Source organism: Anguilla rostrata, chromosome 5 (assembly GCF_018555375.3).
Source record: "Anguilla rostrata isolate EN2019 chromosome 5, ASM1855537v3, whole genome shotgun sequence".
In the NCBI taxonomy this organism is placed as follows: domain Eukaryota; kingdom Metazoa; phylum Chordata; class Actinopteri; order Anguilliformes; family Anguillidae; genus Anguilla; species Anguilla rostrata.
In genome coordinates this window covers 35859907-35885988 of record NC_057937.1, presented here as the reverse complement: position 1 = coordinate 35885988, position 26082 = coordinate 35859907, and the positions used below count along the sequence as shown (strand labels likewise).

The 26082-nt window shown below is 41.2% G+C and overlaps 1 protein-coding gene across 4 annotated transcripts in view; it reads right to left on the bottom strand.

Annotated features, from left to right (window-relative positions):
* The window catches only part of LOC135255165 (protein ENTREP2-like), a 129140-nt gene that overhangs the window by 24879 nt on the left and 78179 nt on the right, over positions 1–26082 (bottom strand). For all 4 annotated transcript variants that reach the window (XM_064335989.1, XM_064335988.1, XM_064335987.1 and 1 more), the window contains one exon: positions 8690–8800. In XM_064335989.1, the coding sequence (XP_064192059.1) occupies positions 8690–8788 (99 nt within the window). In that variant the 5' untranslated portion in view covers positions 8789–8800. The remainder of the gene's footprint in view (positions 1–8689; positions 8801–26082) is intronic.

Below are 26082 nucleotides of genomic sequence, written 5' to 3'. Positions count from 1 at the left end.
CGTGTTTTTAATTAGTTCATTGTTTTTTCTTTCTGCTCCCTGTTTCCCTCAGTGTCTAGAAGAGAGGATTATAGGGCATCTCAGGTGGAGAGCCAAAGTAAACCAGAACAGCATCCTGACTGCGTGGGTGTTAACTGTGGCTAATGGCATGAAAGGCATCAGCTAGGAAGGAAGGGTTCTAGTTGGCAGGGTAGACTGACTGTTTTTCCTATGCCAGCTCCACAAAGTGTGCAGTCCCTTGTTCTTGTGGCAGCATAGCTCAGCTTGGCACCAGGTTTAAAGGATGTACCTGCTAGTCTCTGCTCTGCTGAATTGATACCAATATGGATGGTACAGCAAATGGATGCAGCCTAAAGTACAAAGAGAATACATTATGCTTAAATTTATGACTGAACTGACTCCAAATTTGGAGGAAAACCAAATAATAGAAGGGAAAGAATGCAGATGGCAGTTTAATATGTTTTGGGAACTGGACTGCCAGTTGCACCCAAGGTACTAAGCCAAAATTGCTTTGATAAAAATCCAGTTGTATGTAAAAAGGCAATATAAATGCTTTTAAAAAGTGAGCATTGTGTGTTTAATGCAAAACAGTTTGGATGGAGCGCCCAACTTCTCAGAAGCTCTGGGCCATCCACGCCAGAAAATCTTACAGACCAACACAGAGCGCTGAGGCGAGCAGCAGAGACTTCAAACACGGGCTGAACTTGTTCTGCCATGATCACCAAGAGGACTGCGTCACCTGACCAGCCCTCCTACCCACAGACCATAAATAGATTACCCTCCAGTGCCTTCACCGCATGACCGCACGCACACATAATATATGGAGAACAGTTAATCTCATTGTCCCCTCGTGAGGAGTCCACACTCATTCCGCACACAGGGGGGATTGACTGCGTTTGCACGGCAGCACATCTGCCGGGCAGACTAATGTGGATTGGGAGGTTCTACTGAGATTTATTACCAAAGCTTGTACGCTCCCTTTCTCTTATGAGCTCCACATTTCCCAAAAAATTACCATAAGACAAGAACAAACGCAATTTCGAAAATGCGGCTTTATCACAGATATGAGTGTGAAAGCGACGCCCACAGCAGGCTAGCCAGCGAGGTCACTAGTCAGCCTGGCTAAACCCCATCTCAGAGTAAAAATTGTTTTGGAGGGAAAACAAGGTGTGCGCCCACGAAGATGAATGTGTTTTTATGTCATCCAAGGACAAATGTATTTCTGTTGCATTAAACATGGCTTCGCATGCCAGGAAAGGTGGACATTTTTTACAGCGAGGATACAGGGGATACAGACACAATTCTGGGATATATTATCTTCTCTTTACTTTTTATGATACCCAACACGGAGACACAGAACGTTCAGGTTCAGTTAATCAAATCTCGGAGGCGCCATTGTCATGAAGGGTCAAATTGAGACTGGACTAAAGGTTAATTAATGGCTGGCTACTTTACATTGATTTATAAAACAGTTATCACTATTTTAAGCTTGGCTCTCCAGGGGTCTTTCAGTAGGGTCTGTTATAGGCCTGGACCACTTATATAGTATACAAGCATATTTAGTAATTCATCAATTTAATGTCCACAAATATCAATCAAAGTATCTTTGCTTTTTATTTATTTACTTATTTTTTCGAAAGGTCAATCTTTGAACTAAACAACAGGGAGATTCTCACTCACAGTAAAATTAAATAAGCTTCCAAAAGATGAAAATGACTTCCTCGCTTAAGAAAGTAACTTATAAGTTTGCACCAAACATTTATCCAATAATACCATCTTAAAACATTGTTCTAAGAGAAAACAAAATCTAGCAAAACAATCTAGTTGGACATACCAGTTCTGTTGTGTATGAGATAGTTATTTCTACTGTATGCCTTCATGTTATGCAAAACATTGGGGATGCTTTTCTAAAGCTTTCGTGAATTTAACTTAAAAAAATAAATACAAAAATTCAATCAAATATACGGTATATCATAAAGTTTTATTACAATGTTTAGTACTGCCTGTTTTCCACATAACACCTCAAGGTCCCACATTCATAAATTTGCTCTTATAGATTCTCCTCCCTTCCACCTTCCCCAGAAGTTAATGCCCTGTAAACTAGCTATGCAGCCAAAATTCCACAGCAGGACACCCTCTCTAGGCTCAAATCCCAGGGAACAACAGTCATATCATCCACCTGTACTCTGACTCAAAGGCCTTGACCTTTACGGTGCCCCTCATGGAGAATCATAGTATGTCAAAGGCGAGTGACGAATTAACTGCTCCACCCGCCCCCCTCCCCCCCTCCTCCCCCAGTGCTATTATTGAAGGGCAGGGATGGACAGCAGAGACGACATGACAACAGTTTGTTTTCCTCTGCTGCTCTGACCCATCTACACAAAGTTACTTATCCAAGGGTCCAGAATAAATATTCCACCACAGCTGCCTCTGCAGCACACCAGTGCACGAGAGAGAGAACAAGACAGAGAGAGAGAGAGAGAGCGAGAGAGAGAGAGAGAGAGAGAGAGAGAAGATGTGACACTGAGGCGCGTGCAAGGGCTTTTTTATGTCAACTCACAACTTTACATCGTGCCAGATCCTGGCAGACTCTCAGGCTTAGGCAGACAGCCACGGAACTACAGAGCACACAAGGCTGATCTGACTGCCAACAACCATGAGGTTTTCATACTGAGCAAGCCCAGTAGACCAGTGGTCCACAAACTACGGGACCCACTGCAATACTACGAGATCCACTAGATTCACGCTAGACAGAGCACACGCACTGCATTGGTTCCCATGTACACTGAATAATTCAGGCATTTTGATGGTATGATTGAACCTATGTCATGCTGTTTAACTAAGTGTGGGTCAGAGAAAATGTGTTCGCTTGCAAAGTGGGTACTGAACTCAGAATGTCTGGATTCACAGCAACCCACAGAACCTATAATCAACCGCTTTAATTGATCAATTAAGTGCTTAGTCAGGAAGACCAAACAGCTAATGGGCATAGGCTAAATTAAGAATACATTCTAAAACAAGTAAAAAAGTAAATGTGTATTGCTGGTAAAAATAAATAAATAAATAAAATAAAAATTATATATATATAGTATAGAACAAAGTACATTTCAGGAGTTGGAATTATAAAGGGAAACATTCAGTGATTCAACATTCAACTGACTCATTTAAACACAAGTTATTGGCCTCTCTAGCCTCAGCTAAGGTCAGCATTCATGACTCCACAATAAGACAGAGACAGGGCAAATATGGGATTCATGGGAGAGTTGAAAGGTGGAAACCACTGAGAAGCATCAATGCTCGTCTCAGAAAACCACCTGGATGACCCCCAAGCCTTTCGGAATAATTTTCTATGGACAAATGAGTAATAAGTGGACAAAATTGGGTCCCATTATGGCGTAAAGCAAGTACAGCATTTCACAGTAAGAACATCATACCCACAGTCAAACACGGTGATGGTAGTGTGATGGTGTGGGAACCTTGGAAGTCATGCCATTATTGAAGGAACCATGAATTCTACCCTGTACCAGAACATTCTTAAGGAGACTGTCTGGTCATCTGTCAATGAGCTGACAAGAGATAAAATTTAAGTTCTGGAGTGGTCTAGTCAAAGTCCCAACAGAGATGCTGTGGCAGGACCTGAAACAAACAGTTCATGCTAGAAAATCTACCAATTTGTCCGAATTAAAGAAGTTCTGCAAAGAAGAGTGCGCTAAAATTCCTCGCAGTTATTGCTGCTAAAGATGGTGTAACCAGTTATTAAGTTTACTTTTTCACATGGGTGATATGGGTGTTTGATAATGTTTTTCATTAAATAAATGAATTAATAATTGTCTTTTGTGTTTACTCAGGTTCCATTCAAATATTACATTCTGTCTAAACATCTGAAACCATTCAGTGTGACAAATATGCAATCATAGAGGAAATCAGGAAGGGGCAAATACTTTGTCATGGCACTGTATACTTTTTATAAGTACACTAAAATACCACTATAAGTATATGCAATTTAGTATATTATTTTAAGTACACAGAAGTACTACTTACTGACATATTTTTGGAAGTATGCTTCTAAAAAGTACATTTTAAGCATACTTTAAATGAAGCACAAAACTATAAGTACGCTGGAAACATTGTAATTATATTTTTAATACACTTAAGTATACTATTTTTTTGCTCTGGAGATCCCATGCCATCCCATCAGAAAGAAGAACACAACCTGTTAAAGATAATCATTAGGTTTGATTTAGATTAATTGATTTTTTTGTCTTCTAGGCTTTTAATATTCAGAATATAGACAATACACAGAACTAATAAGATCTCTCACTCTTCTTAACAGTATTCATCAGAATCTTCCTCATTTTTCTCCCTTCTGTCATTGGCAATTTTGTCACTGAGTTCAACTATTCTGGCAAGGAGAGGACTTATGAGCTGGGAACAAAGCCAGCTTCAGTACAGAGAAATTTTGATCTCCTGCTGAGGTCTGGGCCATCGTGGATCGGACTGCAGCTCAGGTTGGGGTGGCAGGGTGGGGGGTGGGGGGTTGTTGTTGGGTTCATGTTGATTTTCTAAACCATTGTCTAATGTGCATAGTGTGCATCTTTGTCACCGTACATCAACATGAAAAAATCTATAATACCGCCATCAACAAGCACAGTGCTAATTCAGCATTGTGGAGTGTGATAAGTCTGTTTTGACGTGATCCTGCAATGCTACCAGAAAATAAATAAATTTATTTTTCCAATACAATACACTGATTCTCAAAGGTAGAAAATAGGCTGAAAATAATGGATGTCGAGTTGTTTTCAATCATCAAGAATATTACATAAAGGAACAAATTACAGGACCTTTTCCAGACATTTACCAGAATAAGACCTTTAAAACAGTGGATATGAATTGCCTCAGGCCAATCCTCAGCCTCTCCAAGGTTGTTTAAACACATTTCTCCCTGTGGATTGAACTCTTCAATCTGTCCATTCAATCACTGTCCTCAGCTTTTTTTATTCAGTCATCTACTGAGGAACGTTTCTATAAAACCGGAACATTTCAAATGTATGCTCACTGCTTGCATTTTAACATGACAAAAAAGTCAAAACACTATCTGTATATAGCTTCCAACATGAAACACTTCATGTTGGAAGCTGAAGCATATTTTTGTTTATGAGCTATATTCTGTGTGGCAGAATCAGCAACGTTAAAAGAATATCAACTTTAACACATAAGAAGGAGCAATCGAGTTAAATTGTGCTATTTTATTTACACAAACCCAAATATTTGGTCTACTCCTTTGGTGCCAAAACCATTTTAAAGATGATTCTAACACAATTTCATGTGTGTATAGTCACCGGACAATTAAAAAAAAGAAATGCATTGCCCCTGCAGCATGTTACAACATGGTCTGTCATTTCCAAATGATGCTATCCTACCTTTGTTGTTCAATTTTGGAGGGATGACAATCACATCAGAAGCAGAGCGCTGTGACTTTTTATGCATGTAAACAACAATTATGAAGATGATACTGTATTTTGGGAACATAACATAACTGTAACAGCTGTCTTGTTATCGGAAATTGTTGTTTGATTTAGGTTTATGTCCACAGTGAACAATACATATTTCCAACTGATGGCGGTGACTCTCACATGAAAATGATAAATTGCTGCGCTACATGTATATAATGTGAGTATTTACCCAAGTAAGACCCATAAGAAATAAATGAGCCAAAATACAACCTAGAAAACACTAATCTACTACTGCTTGCCAATACCCGGGTTTTCCTCTGAGAACAACCTGCACTAAAACATCGATAACCAAGGCCTCTACTGAGTTTAACCACACAACCTTTCAATCCTGAGTGACATATTTTAGCTAAAGCTACACAGTTATTACCAGTCATTGAAATGACTGAAAGGCTTGTTGACAAAGTTAGAACAATAGCTCGCTACAGTCAGATTCATTGTGGGGCCAACCTATCGGTTACAAGATGAAAAGACGATAAACGTTTCTAATGGTCTTTCAGTGCATTCTTAATTTCAAATTAGCAGGTGAAATGAGCTGAGGGTGCTGTCACACTGACACTGCATGGTGTTCTATTCTGTGCTGTGTTGGGGCACAGTCAGACCTTCCCCCTTTCCTCATATCTTTTACATATACTGCCATAGCATAGCGTAGCATAGCATAGCATAGTATAGGGCTTTTCCATATTACACACAGGGCCCTACATGTGCAGTACTTAACATTGTAATTATCTGGTTCCTCACCCTTTCCCTCTGATTCTCTTCCCTGTAGCTTTTGAATTTCTTCCAGTAAGTAAGGGGGTGATGTTCATATCAATATGTATTCCTATCCATCAAAGCTGACAAATCACATTTATGCTTATCTTTATAGCTGTTTGCCTGTATATCTGATATATGCGATATCAGATCGCACATGATTTATAATCTTCTATATATCCAGTTACATGTAGGCCAGACTGAGATCACATTTCACCTAGATGTTGGTGCACAGGTTCGACTCGCATTCAATTCGACAATCTCAACAACAGGGCGTCTCTCGCGACGCCCCCGTGCTTTTTATGGGATGTTATCTGTCAGTAGAATGCAGGTGACAGAAGACACATCTGGGAATGTTTACTCCGGAAAACCGGCAGAATCCCATTCAGACGTCCCCCAGAGGTGGCTCAAATCATATATGTCAGGATCAGACAACAATCATCAAATGCAGTATGTTTCAGATTTGTCGGAAAACATATGTGTGTTGCATTGAAATGCAAGTGTAAATGGTGCCATGATGAAATTTCAGCTCTAAATAAGGTTGTCACGAGTTCTTGTGGCAATTTCATGGGGTGCTGTGTAAATCTGTGCACGCAAGAACAAAATAAAACAATCCACTGCTGGAAGCCCAGAATGAAAGCTTCCACTGAGTCACTGGCATGGTTGTGGATAAAATTAGTCAAAGGGAGACAAGGAAATATAAGACGTAAATATTATCTAATCGATATGATGTTATATCCTCCTAAGACTCCTAAGAAATATTTGTCCCCTGTAGGGGACATGAGTCTCTGGTCTTCATCTCAAAAACCATATATTCTACCTTGCTGAATCATACACTACAAAGGACAATCAACAAAAATAAAACAATATTATTGAAAATATTTTCATTGCAACATGCTTTTGTCATCCAAGACAATTGTACAGTCAACAAATGCAAATACTTAAACCTTTTCTTTTGCCAGGAGTATATAACCAATCAGTGAGGAATGAGAGGCAAGGGTATATTGTGAATACCGGCACGCCTACAGGCAAGGCCAGAGTCACTTCCTGCTGCAACCCCCAAACTGCATCAGCCCTTAAAGAGAAATTACATGTACCTCCACTTTAGGTTACATCAAAACATGGGCTACCCTGATTGAGCAAACTGAAATGAAACAACTGAAATTATATAGAAGATACTGTAAACAAACCGTGTAATCAATGTTCTACACTATGTTTATCATCAACATTGTCAAGCCTGGAGCATCTATTGGCCTATCAGCAAGAATAATTGAAACTACACATTGTTCATGCAAAATACATATAAATGTATACATATTTTTAAATAGAGAAGACCACAGCCTCTAGCCTGTTCATAATGCATCGTAATTTCTGTAGAATGTCATTGGGGCTATATGTGGCTAATCATCAATGTAAAAAAAATCATTCTGAATTCATTTAAATTCAAAGAGCAGCACATTGCAGATATGTTTATAATTAAACTCATTACTATGCATCGCCAGTTGATGTATCATTGGTTTACATTGATTTGCATGTGTTGCCAGCTCAGAAGTAGAGCTAGAGAAATACTTCATAATTTGAGGTGCATAGTATTTACAAAGTGATTTTCAAGTGACTTACAATTGATGGGCCCATTAATTTTGTATTACCTTATTGCTTCAAATGTATTGGCGATTATGTTCAATGTGCAGCACTTATTACATTAAAAGTGATACAAGTGACATTTATTTTTCATGTAAATTTTCCAGTAGCGGACATTTCAAGTTCACTTAACTTAGTGGTGGTTGCTAAGATACAAAGAGTCAATTTCCTTCCTGTCACGCACATGTAGTGGGCGACACCCCTCTCCTGGGAGAGTCCAGTCACAAGCTGCATCTTCAGTCAAGAATAAAACAAGCTGTTCCACGACTTGACATGAGAGCCTTCATGCCTGACAAGTAAACAGACCTTTCCCTCCACGTGGGTTGAGTATCCTTTGCTTAATAATTAAAATGCTAACCCTGGTTGGTAATAAAGTCAACGGACGGCATACTATTAATATGGAAATATAGAGTGGCTGGTGATGATATTTATTTTTTATGCAAATCGCAGCTTGATGGGATAATTAGGCACATTTGAGTGGGGCGGGGTGTTAGAGGGGGTGGTGGTGGGTGTTGGGGCTGGAGATAGCCATGGAAAAATGGGGTATAAGAGGGGGCGGGGTGGATGTTCGAGAGGAGGAACGAGGGAAGGATTGGTGGTGGATTTGGGACGATTGTAGACATTGGGGCTGGGAGGTCAGGAGTGGTGGTGGTTGTGGTGCATATTTGGGGTGGGAGGGGGGCAGAGAATGTTGGGAAATGGGGGGGGGGGGTTACTGATGGAAGGGGTGGGGTTAGTTTTGATTGATGTTGGAGGTGTTGAGAACAGAGAACTGAGTCTCTAACCAGCTGACAGGAGTCCAAGGAGTTGACCAGCTGGGCGTTCTGACAGGACAAAATGGAGCCAGCCAGGTTGAGCATCACACAGACCGCCGACAGCAGCATGAAGAAGGTGATCTGTAATAGGAGGAGAGAGGACATTCCTGTCAAGGTCACTGTGGGGGCGGGGGGAAGACAGACAGGCAACAGAGGATGCAATGGATCGCACACACTATCTTACAGACCAGAGTCTATGAGAGGAGCAAACATATCAGCAGCAGTGAAAGCAGATGAATTAGTTTTAAAAATGAAATAAATAAAGTGATCAAAATAAACTAACAGATCGATGTGTGGAACCCCACACTAGGCACCATTGCTTCAGCTTCAACTTCCTTTTCATAGTTTGACACTTTTCCCACAATTCCCCTGGAACCCACAACTGCAGCCTGCGCGGGTCCACCGATGACTGATGGCCAGGCAGGGGGATCAATCTAACCAATTCCCTGTGCTACCAACACGGTTATCCAGGACAGCTGGCCACATATGGCCTCCAGCGCTACAATTTCCCTGTTTACGCGCACTACCACCACAACCGTCACACCCCCCCCCCTCCCCTTTTTAAAAAGAGCATTTCATGTCCTTTAAATCACAGTTTAGATAACCTTTAAATCAAAGTGTAATAAAGCAGGCGTTAAGGCATCAGACACAACCCCAGCCGGGCACACAGCACACCGCTCCGCGCTCTATATCAATCCCAGCCTATTCGGCAGGGTGATTTAGCACCCCACTCACTGGGGGGGGGGGCTGGGACATCTGTGGGAGAAAGGAATGCCATTACGTATAGGATACACACGGAGGAGAGAGACCGAGAGAGGACCTCGTCTTCCCCTTTTCCAAGACTTTATAATAAAATTTTGTTGAATATTTTTATTGTTACTGCTAAACCATGGTAGTTATGTTCATTTTTTTTTTTTTTTAAAAGGAAAATTAGAAGGAGAAGGCAATAATGCAACTAATAACATTTAAGTCATTTTAAAATTATAAAACAATTATTTATAAAATCCATTGACCATTCCCAGAGATTAACTTGAGTAAAATGAAGCACAGAGTGACAGAGCGCTAAACACAAAACATGTAGAGAACAGCAAATCACAATTTGGAGAGTACGATATTCACATTTCTAAGACATAATCCAGGGGAATGAAAATGTAGGAGCATCTACAGTGTTAAAAATAATATGTGACTAAAAGCACTCTCAATTTGTTTGCAAAGGAGGCACTCGTTACTGCAGAAACAACATCCATTTAGTTGAGAAGACATCTGAGGGATGAAGTGTCCTTGGGACGTTCCGCATTGTGTTCCGCTTCAAATGAACATGGCTCCTAAAAGGTATGTCTAATGCATAACTGAAGCACTCTTCAAGGACTCTTTTGACCATTTTCAAGGATTTCATTTGTTGAAAGTGAATCAACTGATAATGGACTTTACAAACAAAAAATTATTGAAAATACACCCCCCCCACCCCCCAACACACACACACACACACACACACACAGTTTATCAGGGAGGTTGCTTTATCAGGGAGGTTGCATCTAGAAAATGGTAGGCTGATACCATGGTATTCAGTTGTACGGTATATGTACAGAAACTGAAAGAGATATTTAAAAAATAATAAAACACAATGAAGCACCCTTAAAGCGTCTATCCTTCATTTTTCAGTTTTGGTTGATTTGGTGACATCTAGGTCACAAAAATTCTTGTTTTGTTTTAACTTGTTCTGTGAGAACATATTACATCATATTACAGGACTGGCAGTGGGTGTGTTTCAGCATTTTTTTTACACAGAATTAAGAGGCAAAATGTAGGGATAAATATAAATGTACAAATGCAGATATAAGGTCTTTTTTTAAGATTACAATGGGCAATGGACCCAGACTTGAATCACAACAAAATAATAATTATGTCTGTTTCTTTGAGCCAGTCTTTCAGTATTTAATTTGATTTGATCAGAATATTAAAAGAGCATTGTGAGATTCAAAGAGAAAGCACTTAATTTGAATCAAAAACAAGACGCTCTAGCTACAGTAGCTTGCCGAACATGAGTAAATTGAAACAGAAATTGGTTTGCTTTTTAAAAACATTATTAGCCTGTGTTGCAAAAAAATTGTTTTGATCAGAATTCCAAAATGTTATGTTTAGTTAATTTCATTCTGCTAATTCCATCATTTCATCCCGCTTCTATTACAGGGTTCATAATGAAACGATGAATAACGTACATTGTGTTATTATTGTGGTATATTACCACAGTAATATTATTGTGCATGTGCATAGGAACAATTTTCATTCTCATAGCAGGGGATGTGGAAATCATATTGTGGAAATGATGTTGTTTCAGATCCAAGGGTTATACAGTAGCTGTTGTCCATAAACAGAAGGAGAATTTGCCTTCCCAAAGTAACGTTAATGAATGCAGAGGAAAGGGATAACATGATAGAAACAGCATTTTAAAATACCTACTACCGACTGCACTGCTTGTCAACCCAACACCACGAAATTTCATTTGTAAGGACACCATGCGAAAGGAAAAAAAACGAACAAAAATGCTACCACATTTTCCTGTTTGTGGAAAATGTATCAACTTCACAAAAACTGGGAGTCCCGTGTACAAAATGCTAGGAAATAATGGTCGCCATAAATGGAACGAACTGCAAGCCGAGAACCGGCAGTGTTATTACTTTGCGTAAAAATGCATTACTGTTTGTCAGAAAACCAAAAATAAAAACGCAACGGAGGTGATGGAGTAGTGTGTATTCTTGTTCCATGGCTCTTATCAGGAAGAAAATTAAAATTTGTTTCTCCGGTGTTGAAAAAAGAGCTTTTAAGCTGGCTGTGACTTCGGGTCACGGCCAGCTGAGTTCGGCCAATCGCCTGCGCCTCCCTGTCCCGGGTTAATATTTCCAACCCTCCGATTCTGGAGAAAACTGCTTATACAAACCCCAGACCTGAGATTATATCGCAGCATTAATCTATGCCCTGAAAGAGAAACAAGAAACCGGTGCTGACAGGAGAGAGGTTCCTTTTAGCCAAATCTCACGGTGAATAAAAAAAAAAAAAAATCGCCGTCAAGGCCTGGTCCGAAACCCGACACAAGTCGCTGGGTAACTGCCTCTTTGTTTAAGGTCATTAAAGGTCATTGCAGCTGCTATACGCGGTTGCTGAAAAGAGACGCCTGTGCCCTGTTCAGCAGAGCCCGCCTAATGAGCAGTACCTCACCAACAAGTATCAATGCAAGACAACTCATTCAGCTGCTAAAACGCCCACTCTGCACAGCACAGTGTGTTCCCCAAAGTGCCTTAATGTCTCGTAAGTAGAGAGCGGGACAAAAACATTATTTTTCACTGACGGAAGCCGCGACCTACGGGGGTAAAATGATGGTATTTGATGGTTTGGGCGAATCTGGCCTCTGTGTCTGATTGCTCGCCCACAGTGAGTGATTTTCTGGCTGTGTGTGCATTCATTGTTCATAGTTCAATTCAACATGGATACTGGAGGCCCTAGAGCTCTCTCAGACAGTGCTGGGGGTACCAGAGCGCTCTCAGACAGTGCTAGGGGAACCAGAGCTCTCTCAGACAGTGCTGGGGCACCAGAGCTCTCTCAGACAGTGATGAGGCACCAGAGCTCTCTGAGACAGTGCTGGGGGTACCAGAGCTCTCTCAGACAGTGATGAGCTCCAGAGCTCTCTCCAGAACAGGCTAGGGCACCAGAGCTCTCTCAGACAGTGATGAGGCACCAGAGCTCTCTCAGACAGTGATGAGGCACCAGAGCTCTCTGAGACAGTGCTGGGGGTACCAGAGCTCTCTCAGACAGTGATGAGGCACCAGAGCTCTCTCAGACAGTGCTAGGGGCACCAGAGCTCTCTCAGACAGTGATGAGGCACCAGAGCTCTCTCAGACAGTGATGAGGCACCAGAGCTCTCTGAGACAGTGCTGGGGGTACCAGAGCTCTCTCAGACAGTGATGAGGCACCAGAGCTCTCTCAGACAGTGATGAGGCACCAGAGCTCTCTCAGACAGTGCTGGGGCACCAGAGCTCTCTCAGACAGTGCTAGGGGCACCAGAGCTCTCTCAGACAGTGCTGGGGCACCAGAGCTCTCTCAGACAGTGTTTGAGGACAACACAGAGCCTTTCATGACATCTGGTCCAGAGCTCCTCAGACAGTAATAGTATTTATTAGCTCTTAGACTGTGTCATGGGCGATTCTCTCAGACAGTGATGAGGCACCAGGCTCCCAGACAGTGATGAGGCACCAGAGCTCTCTCAGACAGTGCTGGGGGTACCAGAGCTCTCTCAGACAGTGATGAGGCACCACAGTTAACTCACCTTATCTCACCTGGTTTCTGTGGTCTGAATCGGTTGCTGATTTAAAGGTACAAACAAAAACCTAGTAGAGCCTGTGGCTCTGCAGGAGCAGATTTGGCCACCCCCACTGTATTTGATTCTCTCTCCACTGACAGAGGTGAACAGTGTTTTTCACAGATCTGCCGAAAGAAATCCCAAAACAAGCCCTTCCCACTGGTGCCCAGACTGTTTGAAAAGGAGTTGAAGGAGACTGGATGATTGAATGAGACACCTGCAGAGCAGCAGGCATCCAATGGAACAAAGCGCTTGGTGTTGGACCACATGCTGATTGATGTTCACACACACTGGCACCAATGCACAAAACTTTCTACAACTACACATGCTTGGCATTCAAATGATCTGTTTCATGAGAAAATAAGAAGTTTTTTCATTTTTTAAAGGTTCAGTGAAGGCATTTGATTTGGCTTCAAAATATTTCTGTCATTTCTGAATGTTTGAGCTCTGAGTATAGGCACGTGGGTAGGGCTGGTGTGTGTGTGTGTGTGTGTGTGGGTACACAAAACATCTCTGAAGATATATCCAGAGAAAGATAATACTGTTAAATATGCCCCCATGGTCTGGTGTGGAAACCAAACTACGCCAGCACCAGTCGTGGCCAGCGGGGAACCTTGGGATGGGAAGGTTTCAGCTGGCCAGGATGATGGCCTCTCATCTTGCCCCAGTAACCCCTGCTGGTGGATTGGCACAAGTTTGTCTGTTGAGCTGCACATGAAGTGTCTTCCTCTAACTCATGTCTGTGCGACTTTCATGATAAGACAGGACATTTCTCTGGGCTCTCCTGAATCAACAAGAGATGTTGCAATAAGCGTTGCTGCATGAGCATTATTTGGGTATTTCAAGAAGAACTGATGCTACTGTAGCTTGGTTTTATCGTGGTGTTGAATTTAGATAACGAAAGATAACAGACCTGGGAAATGCACATGACCACTAATTTCCGCACCCTCTCTAACTCCCGATACCACCGCCACCTCCTCAACCCTGGTGAGAAGGGTATGGGGAGCGTTAAGGGCCAGAATTATCACTGCCCAAACCACTGCCTTCTCCTGCATAGGATTTTGCCATTCCAAGCATGCTCTGCTTTCACCCCCACAAGGTTTTGAGGGAAACAAATTTAACCATCCTTTGAAACGCCACGTCAGACACATTTCCATTTTCAAGATTGAGTTTCCCTGCTTAAGCATTAAAAAGACAGATGAGCTTTGCTGACTTTGCACTTTAACAATCAGTGAAAAAATTATAAGCAAGGAAAATACAGACACCATCTCTAATACCAGATCACACTGCAGTGTCTTATATTATTTGAATTCAAGGCAACAAAGTGTTTTTTTTTTGTTTTGTTTATTTGTTAGTTTTTTTTGGGGGGGTGGGGGCAAAGAGGAAGATGATTTCCTGATTTTACCGCTGAGTCCTGGTCCTTAAAGTCTTTGCTAATTAGACCCAGTGGCTTCACGCTGATGGGCTCTAATTACCATGTGGAATCAGATATCACTGTTTAACAGCAAGTCATTAATTACAGCCGGTGCCACCATCTGCATGCCAAACAGACAGGGCCCTTCGGTGGCACACGTGTCAGTCTGGGGCTGCGGGCATTACAGCCGCACTACCAAACACAGCAACTAGCACGCAACAAATTTCCATTTGCATTTCAATCTGCTAGCCCGTTATGACAAACTGCAGTGCTAGGATATCTAAAGGAAAAGATGTTCAGGACAGCGACTTCCTTCATCGAATCTATTGAAATAAAAGCTGTCATGCTTCCTGACCCCTCCGTGCAAATGCAAATCTATGCAAATCTATGCTTCCAAACAGCATACCTCAGGTCAGCTTTAGTTCAATAAATTTGGTGACAGGGTATTGCTGTCTTAAACTGGATTTCATTCAGCTACAGTTTCCCTTGGAAGCATACCCCTTTCTTTGGAACTTTAACATTACACTGGGTTATAGACGCATACAGAGCATACTCTTAAACATATTTCCAGAGAAGTACTCCATTGAGAGGAGTGGAGAGTGCTAGGCACAATTCTGTGATAATGCCCCAGTTGTGGGCCAGAAATCAGAGGCCTGAGTCTGCTTTCTGCATGGATGGTCTGTTATCCTGGCAAATTCACCACCTTATTGCCTGAGCTGGAAGGAAGAAAACACATTGGACTCTTCAATCTTCATAGAAATGGAGGAGGCCCGGGAACAACATTGACATGTGAGAAGGTTGATGTCTCAGGGGTTTGACAGCCCATACAGCACTGAACACCATTTTGAAACGACTGACAAAAGTTGTGAGGACTTTTTGAAGACATAGTCTGGGAAAGCATAAAGTGTTGGAAACTACACAATGCAGTTTTACTTTAAAAAGTACAATGCTGTGGAAGCATTATTCACAGTTGTTGGTATGCCAGATCCCATTTGTCCTCAGCACTGAGAGAATGCAGACATGGAAACAGGAAGCAGGGACCACACTGCTTAAAGCACAGGCCAGACCCGTGGTCAGATCCAGGGTGCTAACCAAACCACGGGTATTCCGCATCTCTGTGCCAACTACTGAGGTTCTTTGTTCACAGCAACAAGCACAGACCAATGTGCCATGCACGGAATGTCCTAATACAGCCCCATCTGGCCATGGAGTCCACACAGAGCCTATATGAAGCCTATATGGAGTCAACATGGAGCCAACATGGAGCCAACACAGAGCCTATATGAAGCCTACGTGAAGCCGTCTCCACCGTTGCAGAAGCGTGGCCGCTGAATCCACAGCAGATTCTTTGGTGAACGGATTATGGTGAATGAGAGGCATCAATTGTAAAGCGCTTTGGATAAAAGCGCTATATAAATGCAGTCCATTCACCATTCACCATCTCCCCCTTGGCAGAGACATGGTATGGGGTGAGCACAGGCCTGTTAAAAAAGAGAATTACTGCATGCACAGCCCTGTTAGCGAGTATGCAGGAAGGGCTGGGGCAGGTCTCCACATTCACACTGTCATGTCACGCCATTATGTGATCGGACTGAATTATTCACTGGACTTTCCTCAAGCCAGCATCACAAAAAGGAGACAAATTTCTTGGTTATAACATCCCTGATTTATATCCAAACATTCTCTGCCCACATGAACATACTGACGCATGATGATGACTGATATAGTGATCCACCAAAACGCTCTTACTCTTACACTGCAAACTAGGGATGTAATGGTTCATGTAAAAAAAAAAAAAAAACTGAACTGCTTAGTTTGCCAACCCCAGTTTGGTTTGCACGTGTTCGGTTTACTTGGTTCAAAAATCCTCTTTTATGTCTAGCTATGCTCTGGAAATAGGCAGTCGCAAGGAGGTTATACAACAATGCAAGTAAGAAATGCAAAAATCAGTTAACTTGCACTTCTTTCATAGCTGAAGCTCCAGTCAGTCGGTCAGTTTGCAAAATGGTAAATGCTTGAGAAAACCACAACCGCTGAATAAAATAGCTTGCTTGCATGACATCATCACTATGCGTTAATTCCTAAAGCGTTCTAAAATAGAACAAGTGCCGCGAAACCTCCAAAATGTCAATTAAACATTAAACATTAACAGAAATGACGCATAAAAGAAATAGGAAGAGCTGTAAGAGAGAAAACTAATTCTGAGGAGTTTCCGTGGTCCCAGTACGATTCCTCCTCCTACTGCAAAACATCTAGCCGATGCAGACCAGGTTTACCTAAGGTTTATGTCATAAACATTTTATCATTTACTTTGCAGACTTTTATTACCTCATTTCATGTTATTGATTTTGAGGCAAGTCATGTGGGAAAGCAAAAATGCTGAGCATAGAAGCCTAGGTGGGATGTGTTTTTGGCATAAGGGCCCAGTCAAAACATGGCCCTTTTGGCTTTCTGCAGTTTTGGGTATCCCCTATTAACCCCCTGGCCCCTTAACCCACCCCCTCCCCTCGTGTCCTTTAGCCTGACCAGAGACAGAAGTGTGAACATAAAACCCAAAAAAATGAACACAGTAAAAACAAAGACTCTGTCCAACTGCCCGGTGTGCCGGCAGGGAATCTGAGGAATGATGGCGTGAGGACACCTGGCCGATGCTAAGAGGGGAAGGCCCAGAGGAGGGGGGGCAGCCCGGCGCACTGCTGCGGTACAAATTAGTATTTAGCCTGCAGCACCCCTGCGACAAGACATCATTTATTTTCAATTAGCCAAAACCTGCCGGCGTCGGGGTAATGGTCTCACTTTGTTTGCAGAAACAGCGTTTTGCAGTGCTTACGAAGATACGAAGGAAGCCCTTTCCATCATACTGAAATGTTTAAAATCGCTTTTTCTTCAACCACCCCTACCTTCACCCCCCCCCCCCACACACACACACACCCAAGCCACCTATCATGATTCCAGCTGTCTGGTTGGCTGTTTATGCGAGAAAAGTCATAAGCGAAAGTGAGGAAAATTGATATAGTTTATTCACAGTGGAAATTTTCTGACGTGAAAATGCATGAAAAAAAAGTTGACAGAAACTTCAATACCCCCCTTGAAAAGCCTGACTCTTCAGTTTCTCCTTACAAATTGAACTGTTTCACCTCTGATTACTTCACAAATTTAAATGAAGCAGGGGGTTAAAAGGCTGGATTTAGCAAGTAGAGCCCAGGGCAATAGCACCTGGTTTATATATGAGAGGGCAGCTTGCAACCCTTTCCCTCATGGCACCGCAATATGTGACCAGCAAAATATACCCAATCGCAGGCGTTTTGTGTTACTCCACTGTCACGTGATGGCTTATCCCTTATCCTTCATCAGCACGGCTATGGTACCTAAAGATCCAGACACTGATTCAGTCTTGCACAAACAAGCCACCGGGTGTTATTAGAGAAACCTCTAAGGGAGAAGAACATTGTGGAGCTAGACAACAGGGCCGACACAGTGGTGTCCATAGTCCAGGCTCAGGGAAAAATCCCTACAGTGTGTAAATGAATATGACAATCTGGTTCATAAATTAACCAAAAGCTGCCAATCCTGAAAGGGGTCACGGTAAAGCCAGGGCCTTACCAGCAAGACCGGGTATTTAAGGGTTTATAACTTCAGATGTGAGCATTACAAAGACTTGGGAAAAGTCTTAAATGAAGCAAGACACATGCACCTTTTACAAAACTTCGATTAGTTTATATTCATGATGTAGGTACAAATACAGTGCCACAAATGCAATTATTTTGACAAAAATGAAAAAAATGAAATTGTTCTCCATTCATTTGAAATGAAAGTGAGATATCACATGCATAAATCAGGTAAAAATTTACATGGCCTGGATCATAAACTCGTTTTTGACAAGTGTGCAATATATGAGGGTGATATGTGGAACTACTATAGATCTAAGAAGCAAAAAGTAAGCAGTGTACCCTTGTGTCCCTTAGCGTCTGAATTGTGCATTACTGTAAATCATAATATAATCACATATTTCACAATAAATCAACTGTTTGGACTCATGAAACTCACTTTAGCATTATTTTCAAGTGGGAATTACAATCTATTTACTGAGCCACCTATGAATGCTTACACTGCAGTACGTGAAATGCCTACATTAGAAAATATCACAAATCTATTTTTCAAATCTCAATTTCATTGTGAGTGGTATGAATTCATGCCACTATGAGCCTCTAGGCTAACACAGAGCAGGGTACACTAACAATGCCCCAATACTAACAGCTATTTAGCCTCCAGTACAAATATGCTGAGCATTATTAGTAGTCGTCTCTAACCTAATATTTTTGGCCTACTGTTGGCTTTATCTTGTTACTATTACAGAATACAAATGTTTGGTGGTGGAAAAATATTTTTATGAATTCCCAGATAGATGCTATTTGTCCATTTTGTCATGCTTGGGGGTATAGCTGTAGGTGAGACTTCAGGGAGGGAGTGCTTGTTAAATGGACCTACGCGACAATGGTGATCCTTATAAACTCCATATTGGGAATAGTTGTTGTGTATCATCTACTAATAAAGCTAGAGTTTGTTGTTTCCTCGCATAGTTTGGTTGCAGGAGCTCTGAAAGTCTGGGTTGAGAAATCTCAGGCTGCCAGCACCCTGGCCACTAGAGGGCTTGAGCAAAGCTGTTAAGCAAGATCTAACATGCCAATGAGCTATAAAGACAGAGCCTAACACAAGAAAACTGAGATGTAAATTTAAGGTCTCACTCAATAAGGTAATGGAAATATCAAGCCTGAATGATAAGCCAACAGCAGAGATTGTGCACATGAACATACAGCTGCCATGTTTATACAGGAAGATCCATAATAGGGAAATTAACTCTGGGTCCTGGTATTGACACAGAAGCACCAAACCGCACATTTCCACACCAACATCCTCCTAAATAGCTACACTCTTCCAGTGTTTCCCATTAATTACATAGACTGTGGCGGCCCGTGTCTGTATTAGACCATGTCTAATTTGTCCCGCCAGAGTTTCATAATGAACCGAAAATATTTTTACACTTGTTTTTGCATTTGTGATGCCTGGGTACCTTCCAAAATAGCTGTGCGTAATACAACACCTGTTGTTTATGGTGTTGTCACCCTTTTTAGCACAGTCTGGCAATTGTCTTGATTGACAATTAATTTATTCAGTAAGTGAGGGTATAAGCTTTCTAACAATGTATAACATGTCTAATATTGCTTTTGGAATAGCGTTTTTTAGGTCAGCGTAATCAAAACCCTTTCTTATCATCACATTCACTCACGCATTCACTCTGTGGTAGCAGTAAAAGACTGCACCTAACAAAATGTAGTCAACGATTTTTCATAATTTCTTGGAAAATACTATTGTTATTATTGAGGACTTCTGGACATAGCTAAGCTATTTTTTTTCTGATAGACCTAGCTGACATCGCTTACTGGAGCAAAACAGAAGCGAATAGAGCAGTATCATTGCTTTACCGTCTCTGTCTCCATCTACTGAACATAGATAAGATTTCATCATTGCTATGTAAAAATTACTGCTGAAAATATTTTGGTTATATACATTATTTTTGAAATTGAGTGTCTTTGAATAGGCTAGTGGCATTATATAATGTGGATATTTCACACTGTAATGTAAGCGTTAGTTAGTAGTGTAATAGTTTTTATGAAGCATGCAACAGTGATGACGTGAGAGTTGGAACATTGCCAAACCGTGGTGGATGGTTGAAAATTGTTTTCATATCGTCCCATCCCCATACAAGAAAACATACGAGAGTACAGCGTATAGAAATACATACAAGAGTTAATTATTACACATTTAGGTACAGTACCACTTTGTGTGACAACATTTTTGCATTATTTTTTAATCTGATAGCAATGTTTCATCTTAAACCTTCATAAGGGGCTCATTTATATGCTTTATAATGGACAAAAAGCATTTTATTCATTTATTTTGGAGAGGTACAATACTAATGTGAGCCACAAAAGGCAATGAGTTGATGAATACCATGTCCTCTACCAATAAGATAAATCATAAATCTGTATTAAAGGCCCCCACGCATGAAATATAGACTTTTGTGTTTATGTGTTGACCAATGTGTTTATGATTAAATTATTTACAAGAGCACAAATAGATCTAGCCTCTTAATTTTGCTCTCAAAGTGCACCAGATTGATGCATTTAACTTTAAAATGTACAAAATTTTCTTAGACCCCCCTAGAGGGTCCAAGGCCCACCAACCATAATCTCACAAAATCACGTGGGAAACACTGCTCTCCACTGTGTCTGTAGGTCAAGGGGATTCCTACAAGGACACCACAATGAACCAATCATAATTGGCTTCTGTACTCATCTTAATTTTTCAAGAGCAGGGCCAATGAACTTGAGAGAGAATGTGAAGGGGGATGGTTATAGGTCAAAATGGATGAACACTCTTGAAAATTTAATTAACACTAAACAGTCTGCATTGTTTGTATGGCTTCCAAACAGCCCAAGAGAGCTTGGGGATTAAATTAATCATGAAGATGGCGTGAAAGTGGTCCATGACAAGATTGTGCAGAGTGCCAAAGTCGACTTCTTAAGAAGTAGTTCACATGTACTTTCAGCACTGATAATGTGACAATGCACAAGGTTCCAGGACAAGCCTATAAAAATGACACCACAGTTGTGCAACTCACAAAGTCAGAATTTAAAAATAAACTGAAAAACAGTTCAGCAAAATGCTATGAAGCCTACATGCAAAAATCACAGCTGCCAATCCAAATTTTAATTTATTGTGATTCAATTATTTTGGCAGCAAAGCTGGAAAGTCACAATGATGGGCATACCCAACAGTCCAACCAATTTAATGGAATATTAAAGATAGTCTATAAAAACTAGACTAAATGAATTACACAAAAAGAAAGCAAAAATTCTGTAAAACAGAATATTGATAGTGTTATGTGAGAAAGATAGTGTTAAGAGAAAGACAACAAAGAGCATAACTATGAGCAGGAGTTCAAACAAAATAAATAAAAGCCCCGATTCCCAGTGAAGTGTCTTGTGTAGGCCTGCTTCACGTACAATGCATGCCGCAAGCACAGTGCAGCAGGGATCTGTGCTGTCAAACATGGCAATGAAGGTAAGAAGGGCCAGATCAGAGCCAGAATGGAGATTAATCCTTTACAAATAGATGTGTGTGCTGGCTCACCATGAGTACATCAGACCTCAGTCAAATACCAGTTGGAAACGCTTTAACACATTAGATGTTGGTAAAAACACTCCCGAATTTTCACCGAATGTGGTATCATTCAAAATGCACAATCACAAAAAAGAGAAATTGTGTTCTAAATACTGGTGAAAATAGATTAACTGCAGGAATGTTACTAATGTCTAAAGGATTAAAGTTATTTAAAGTATTTTTCTCAGTACTGGAGCATGTTACACTTTAAAAAATTGTAGGAAAACCGTCCTAACAGGTATTGTATTCCTCTCTTGCCAGAATAGGGAGACTCTTCTTCTCTTGCTTCCATAGAGGTCACTAGCCCCAGTGTCCACTTCCTTTGTTCCCACAAACATGCATACGTTTTAAAAAAAGTTATTATTCCAAAAAAGAATAGCCCAAATTCACAGTCACCGCACATAAAATAATCTGCTCAAAACTAGCTCTGCCCTTATAGACAACTGGTTTTGTGCAATAATTTGTCTGCTTAAATAAAACCATGAAAATCTCTCTACTTCAGATCTTCACTGAAAAACCAAGAATCAAAACATTAAATATATTAATTATGTCAAAGTTAATTAATTTTAAAATGCTTTACAGGTGCGATAGTGGTTTTACAATTTTCTCATATTCTCTTTAACATTTCTGTACTATCTTTAAACAATATCTTCAGCCAAACAGTACTTTGCTCTGGGTTATGATCAAAGCGAATTTATAAAACTAAAGGGCAAATCATTTGTATTCTGAACCCGTGGGCCGCAGTGGTGATTTCATTAGGCCACTGCCTGTTCCTACAAACAAAATACAAACAAACGTTCATATAATTCTTCAAGACAGGTGTGCCGAGTCCATAATGCCTACTGTCAGCCATGTTTTTTTTAAATTATTAGCATCAAGAATGACAGAAAGGGGAAAAGAAAGAGAGCTAGAGAGAGAGAGAGAACAGAAGGGATACGGAGCTAGCTAAAGGCAGAACGAAGACAGGGAGGGAGAGAATCTGATAGAAATTGAAGAAAAGTAACAATGAGAAGTGGACAGAGGAAAAGAGAAGTGGGTGTAATGTGGCATTCTGAGTCTTTCGCGTGCCTGGGCAGAAGGAGAAATGAATGCCCATTTCTCCCTGAAGACTCATTGATTAAACTAGACTGAGGAGCACAATAGTGCCTGCAGGGGTCAATGTGTGATTAACCTCCGCTATTCTACTTTTAATCAGTTCCTGACCTCTATCAGTTAAAACAAGGAGTCCTGGATGGAGCTCACACTGAGGAAGCAGTAATGAGTTTGGGCTAAAATGGCTGTATTTCCCCTGTGAGGTGCAGAACTCGAAGTTTGACAGCAGGGAGAATGAGAGGGACCAGAGAGCAGTCATAAGCACAGTAGCTACACAGAGTGCAGTCACACAGCGATCTCACAGTCACACCACAAAGTCACAGACACACACTGAGGTCACAGTCACACAGACAGCCCACAGTCACACAGAGATTACACAGTCACACAATGAGGTCACAGTTATACAGAGAGGTCAGTCACACCAAAAGGTCAGTCACACAGAGAGCCCATAGTCACACAGAAATTCCACAGTCACACGGTGTGGTCACAATTATACAGAGAACTAACAGTCACAGTGAGGTCAATGTCACACAAAACACACAGTCACACAGTGAGGTCAAAGTCACACAGAGATTCCACAGACACAGTGAGGTCACAGTTACACAGAGAACTCACTGTCACACAGTGTGTTCATGCGATAGAATAGGTTCTAGCATTCAGTAGAAACTCAGAATTTGGTCTGTTTGACCAATATCAGTCTCCCTCCCACAACTGCCTCTAGGCTCCACCATTGTAGGACAAAGATAGAGAAAGGTGCAGAGATGCAGACTAACAGATAACTTGTCATTGAAGAAAAGGGATAATGAGAATGTGGGAGAGATGTCCTTGAGCCTGTGTGTGTGTGTGTGTGTGTGTGTGCGTGCCTGTGTGTGTGTGTGTGTGTGTGTGCGTGCCTGTGTGTGTGTGTGTGAGTGCAAACAGGTATAATCCCTTCTTACACTGGGCCACACCGAACAGGCCAAATTCTCTTTACTACCTGGCTGGTCTGACTCAGCTGCCTTTCAATCACAAACCAAGTTCCCAAAATGGATTCTAAATCATGGGGAGCTTTCCATCTGAAGCATTCTTTCAGTACCAAGCTTTTTTCTTAATAGCTCTTTTTTTTTCTCCTTCATTTTTAAAGGTCATCAGAGGCAAACACTGTTGTGAAAACAAATAAATGAGAAGTTCCCTCTGCAGGCTAAAATGGCTTTCAAGGGATAGAGGAAAAATGACTGCCTGAAACCCATCTGATTTAAGTCAAGAACTTTCAAATAATGTCTGAACTAGGGACTTATCTGAACCTGAATACCACAGGCAAAAATGCAGACATTGGCAAAAAAATCCAGAAGATATTTGGAAGATGAAACTGTCTCTATAAAAAAGTGAGCGTTGTATGGAAAATATCATAGAAAATTTGCCGTACAAAAAAACACATTTTAATACCCTCCAATACAGATGCAGACAAAGATAATTTTTGTCGGTTGAACAGATACAGATACAGTTGTCTCTGTATACCCCTTGTACAGATGCTAAATACTTACAGCAGCTAACATCAGGGGACCCAGTTAGCCTGCAGCTGAGAAAGGCACAAATTGTACAGTGCAGCATGTCTGTATAATAAGAATTTCTGAGTGACATCACTCCACTGGAGACAATAATAGTAGTTTCTAAAATAAGGGGGGGGTGAACTCACAGCTAAGGCTGCAATGCTGTATGGCGGGGAACACTGCAAATATCTATTCTTTAAAGGGTATGGAGCATATGCTTATGTTCATTTACAAATCCACTGTCAATAAAGAAACAGATCAGGCCAAAAAAACTGAACTGAGTACTGACTGGAGCGGCAAGATAGTCAAAAAAGATTAGTGTATCTGATTGTAAATAGCTTGGAGACAGCGTACAATAGTCTCACAATAGTCGGGCTTTGTGATATCACTTCCCATGGAGCAAAAAGTCCAGCTGCTCTCCCTCCACGGGGGTCAGGCCACAGGACTGCTCTGTGGGTCAGGCAGAGGTGAGCAGTTCCAGGCCAGTAATCACACACATACGGGTGACAACTCATTTTGAAATGACATTTCCTGGAGCTCTTTTTTCACCCTCATTAGCCTTTCAACCCTGTCACTTATTTCACGACTCAGAACCCAAGGCGTCTCGTACCGTCTGTCCACTGGGTCTGCCTGGTTGAGGTCAGTCCGTGTTACAGGGTCCACCAGGGACTCTCTCCAGACTTCCTCTTCCAAAGAGCACTGGGCCAAGGGAACAGACTCATTCCAACGGTTCAAGCATGTCTGCAGTTACCATATAATTGCCCTGCACAGTCAGAGGTGCTAGAGCTTAACGAGCCAGTGGAAGACATTATTCCAAGTTAAAAATACCGCTGCAAAGCAGCGATTCTGTGGTCTAAGCAGCTAGTGCAACATGTCGCTGCAATCAGACATGTCCACGCTCACTGAACAAAGAGTTCCTGTCCTAAATTTCAGGCATGCTTCATGAGAGTAAAATTTTAACTGTTATTTCATCAAACGAAACAATGGCCGAACATTTTCTATATTTATAGGGGTAGGTTTTTTCAAGTAATCGGCACCATTCAAGTTTTGCCTTGTTGTCAACCAAGTCAACCATGTCCATCGAACAACACAATGAATTGTCTTGGATTTACATTTTAAAGCCCAGCAAGCCACAACCCTCTCCATGCCGCACACCACCAATGAAGGTTGAATATTACAACCCTACTGCTGGCAATATTGTTCATGCTATTGACGCCATTCAAGTTTCGCCTTGTTCGGAACAACATGCCCTTTAATTCAGAACATGTATCAAGGCTGAATACCAAGTCTGGAATTAAACAGACTAAGAATTAATTGCGACTTAGCATTTTATGCTAATTTTCTTACATTGAAATATGATTGGCTGTCATTTTGCAATCCTTGAATGTAGAAACATTTCCTTCACAATTTAGTTAGGCAGTTGAACAAAGTATTCTTGTTTCAAATGCCATCTTGATAATACTTATGCTTCATGAGAAAAATTTTAAGTATTATTTTTCAGGTGTAACAATGGCTGACAATGCTATTTTTTATAGTAGCCAAATATTTCAAGCTATTGACTCCGTTCAAGTTTTGTTTTGTTCAGTACAATGTGCCCTTCAATTTAGAATATGTTTCAAGGCCAAAGTCCACGTCTGGAATAAATTGCTGTGATTTTAATCAACACCCCCAAATGGGTCCATTTGATTGGCTCACCAACATCAACTATTGCTTTGCAATTCAGTTAGGGACTATTACAAATCCACATTTG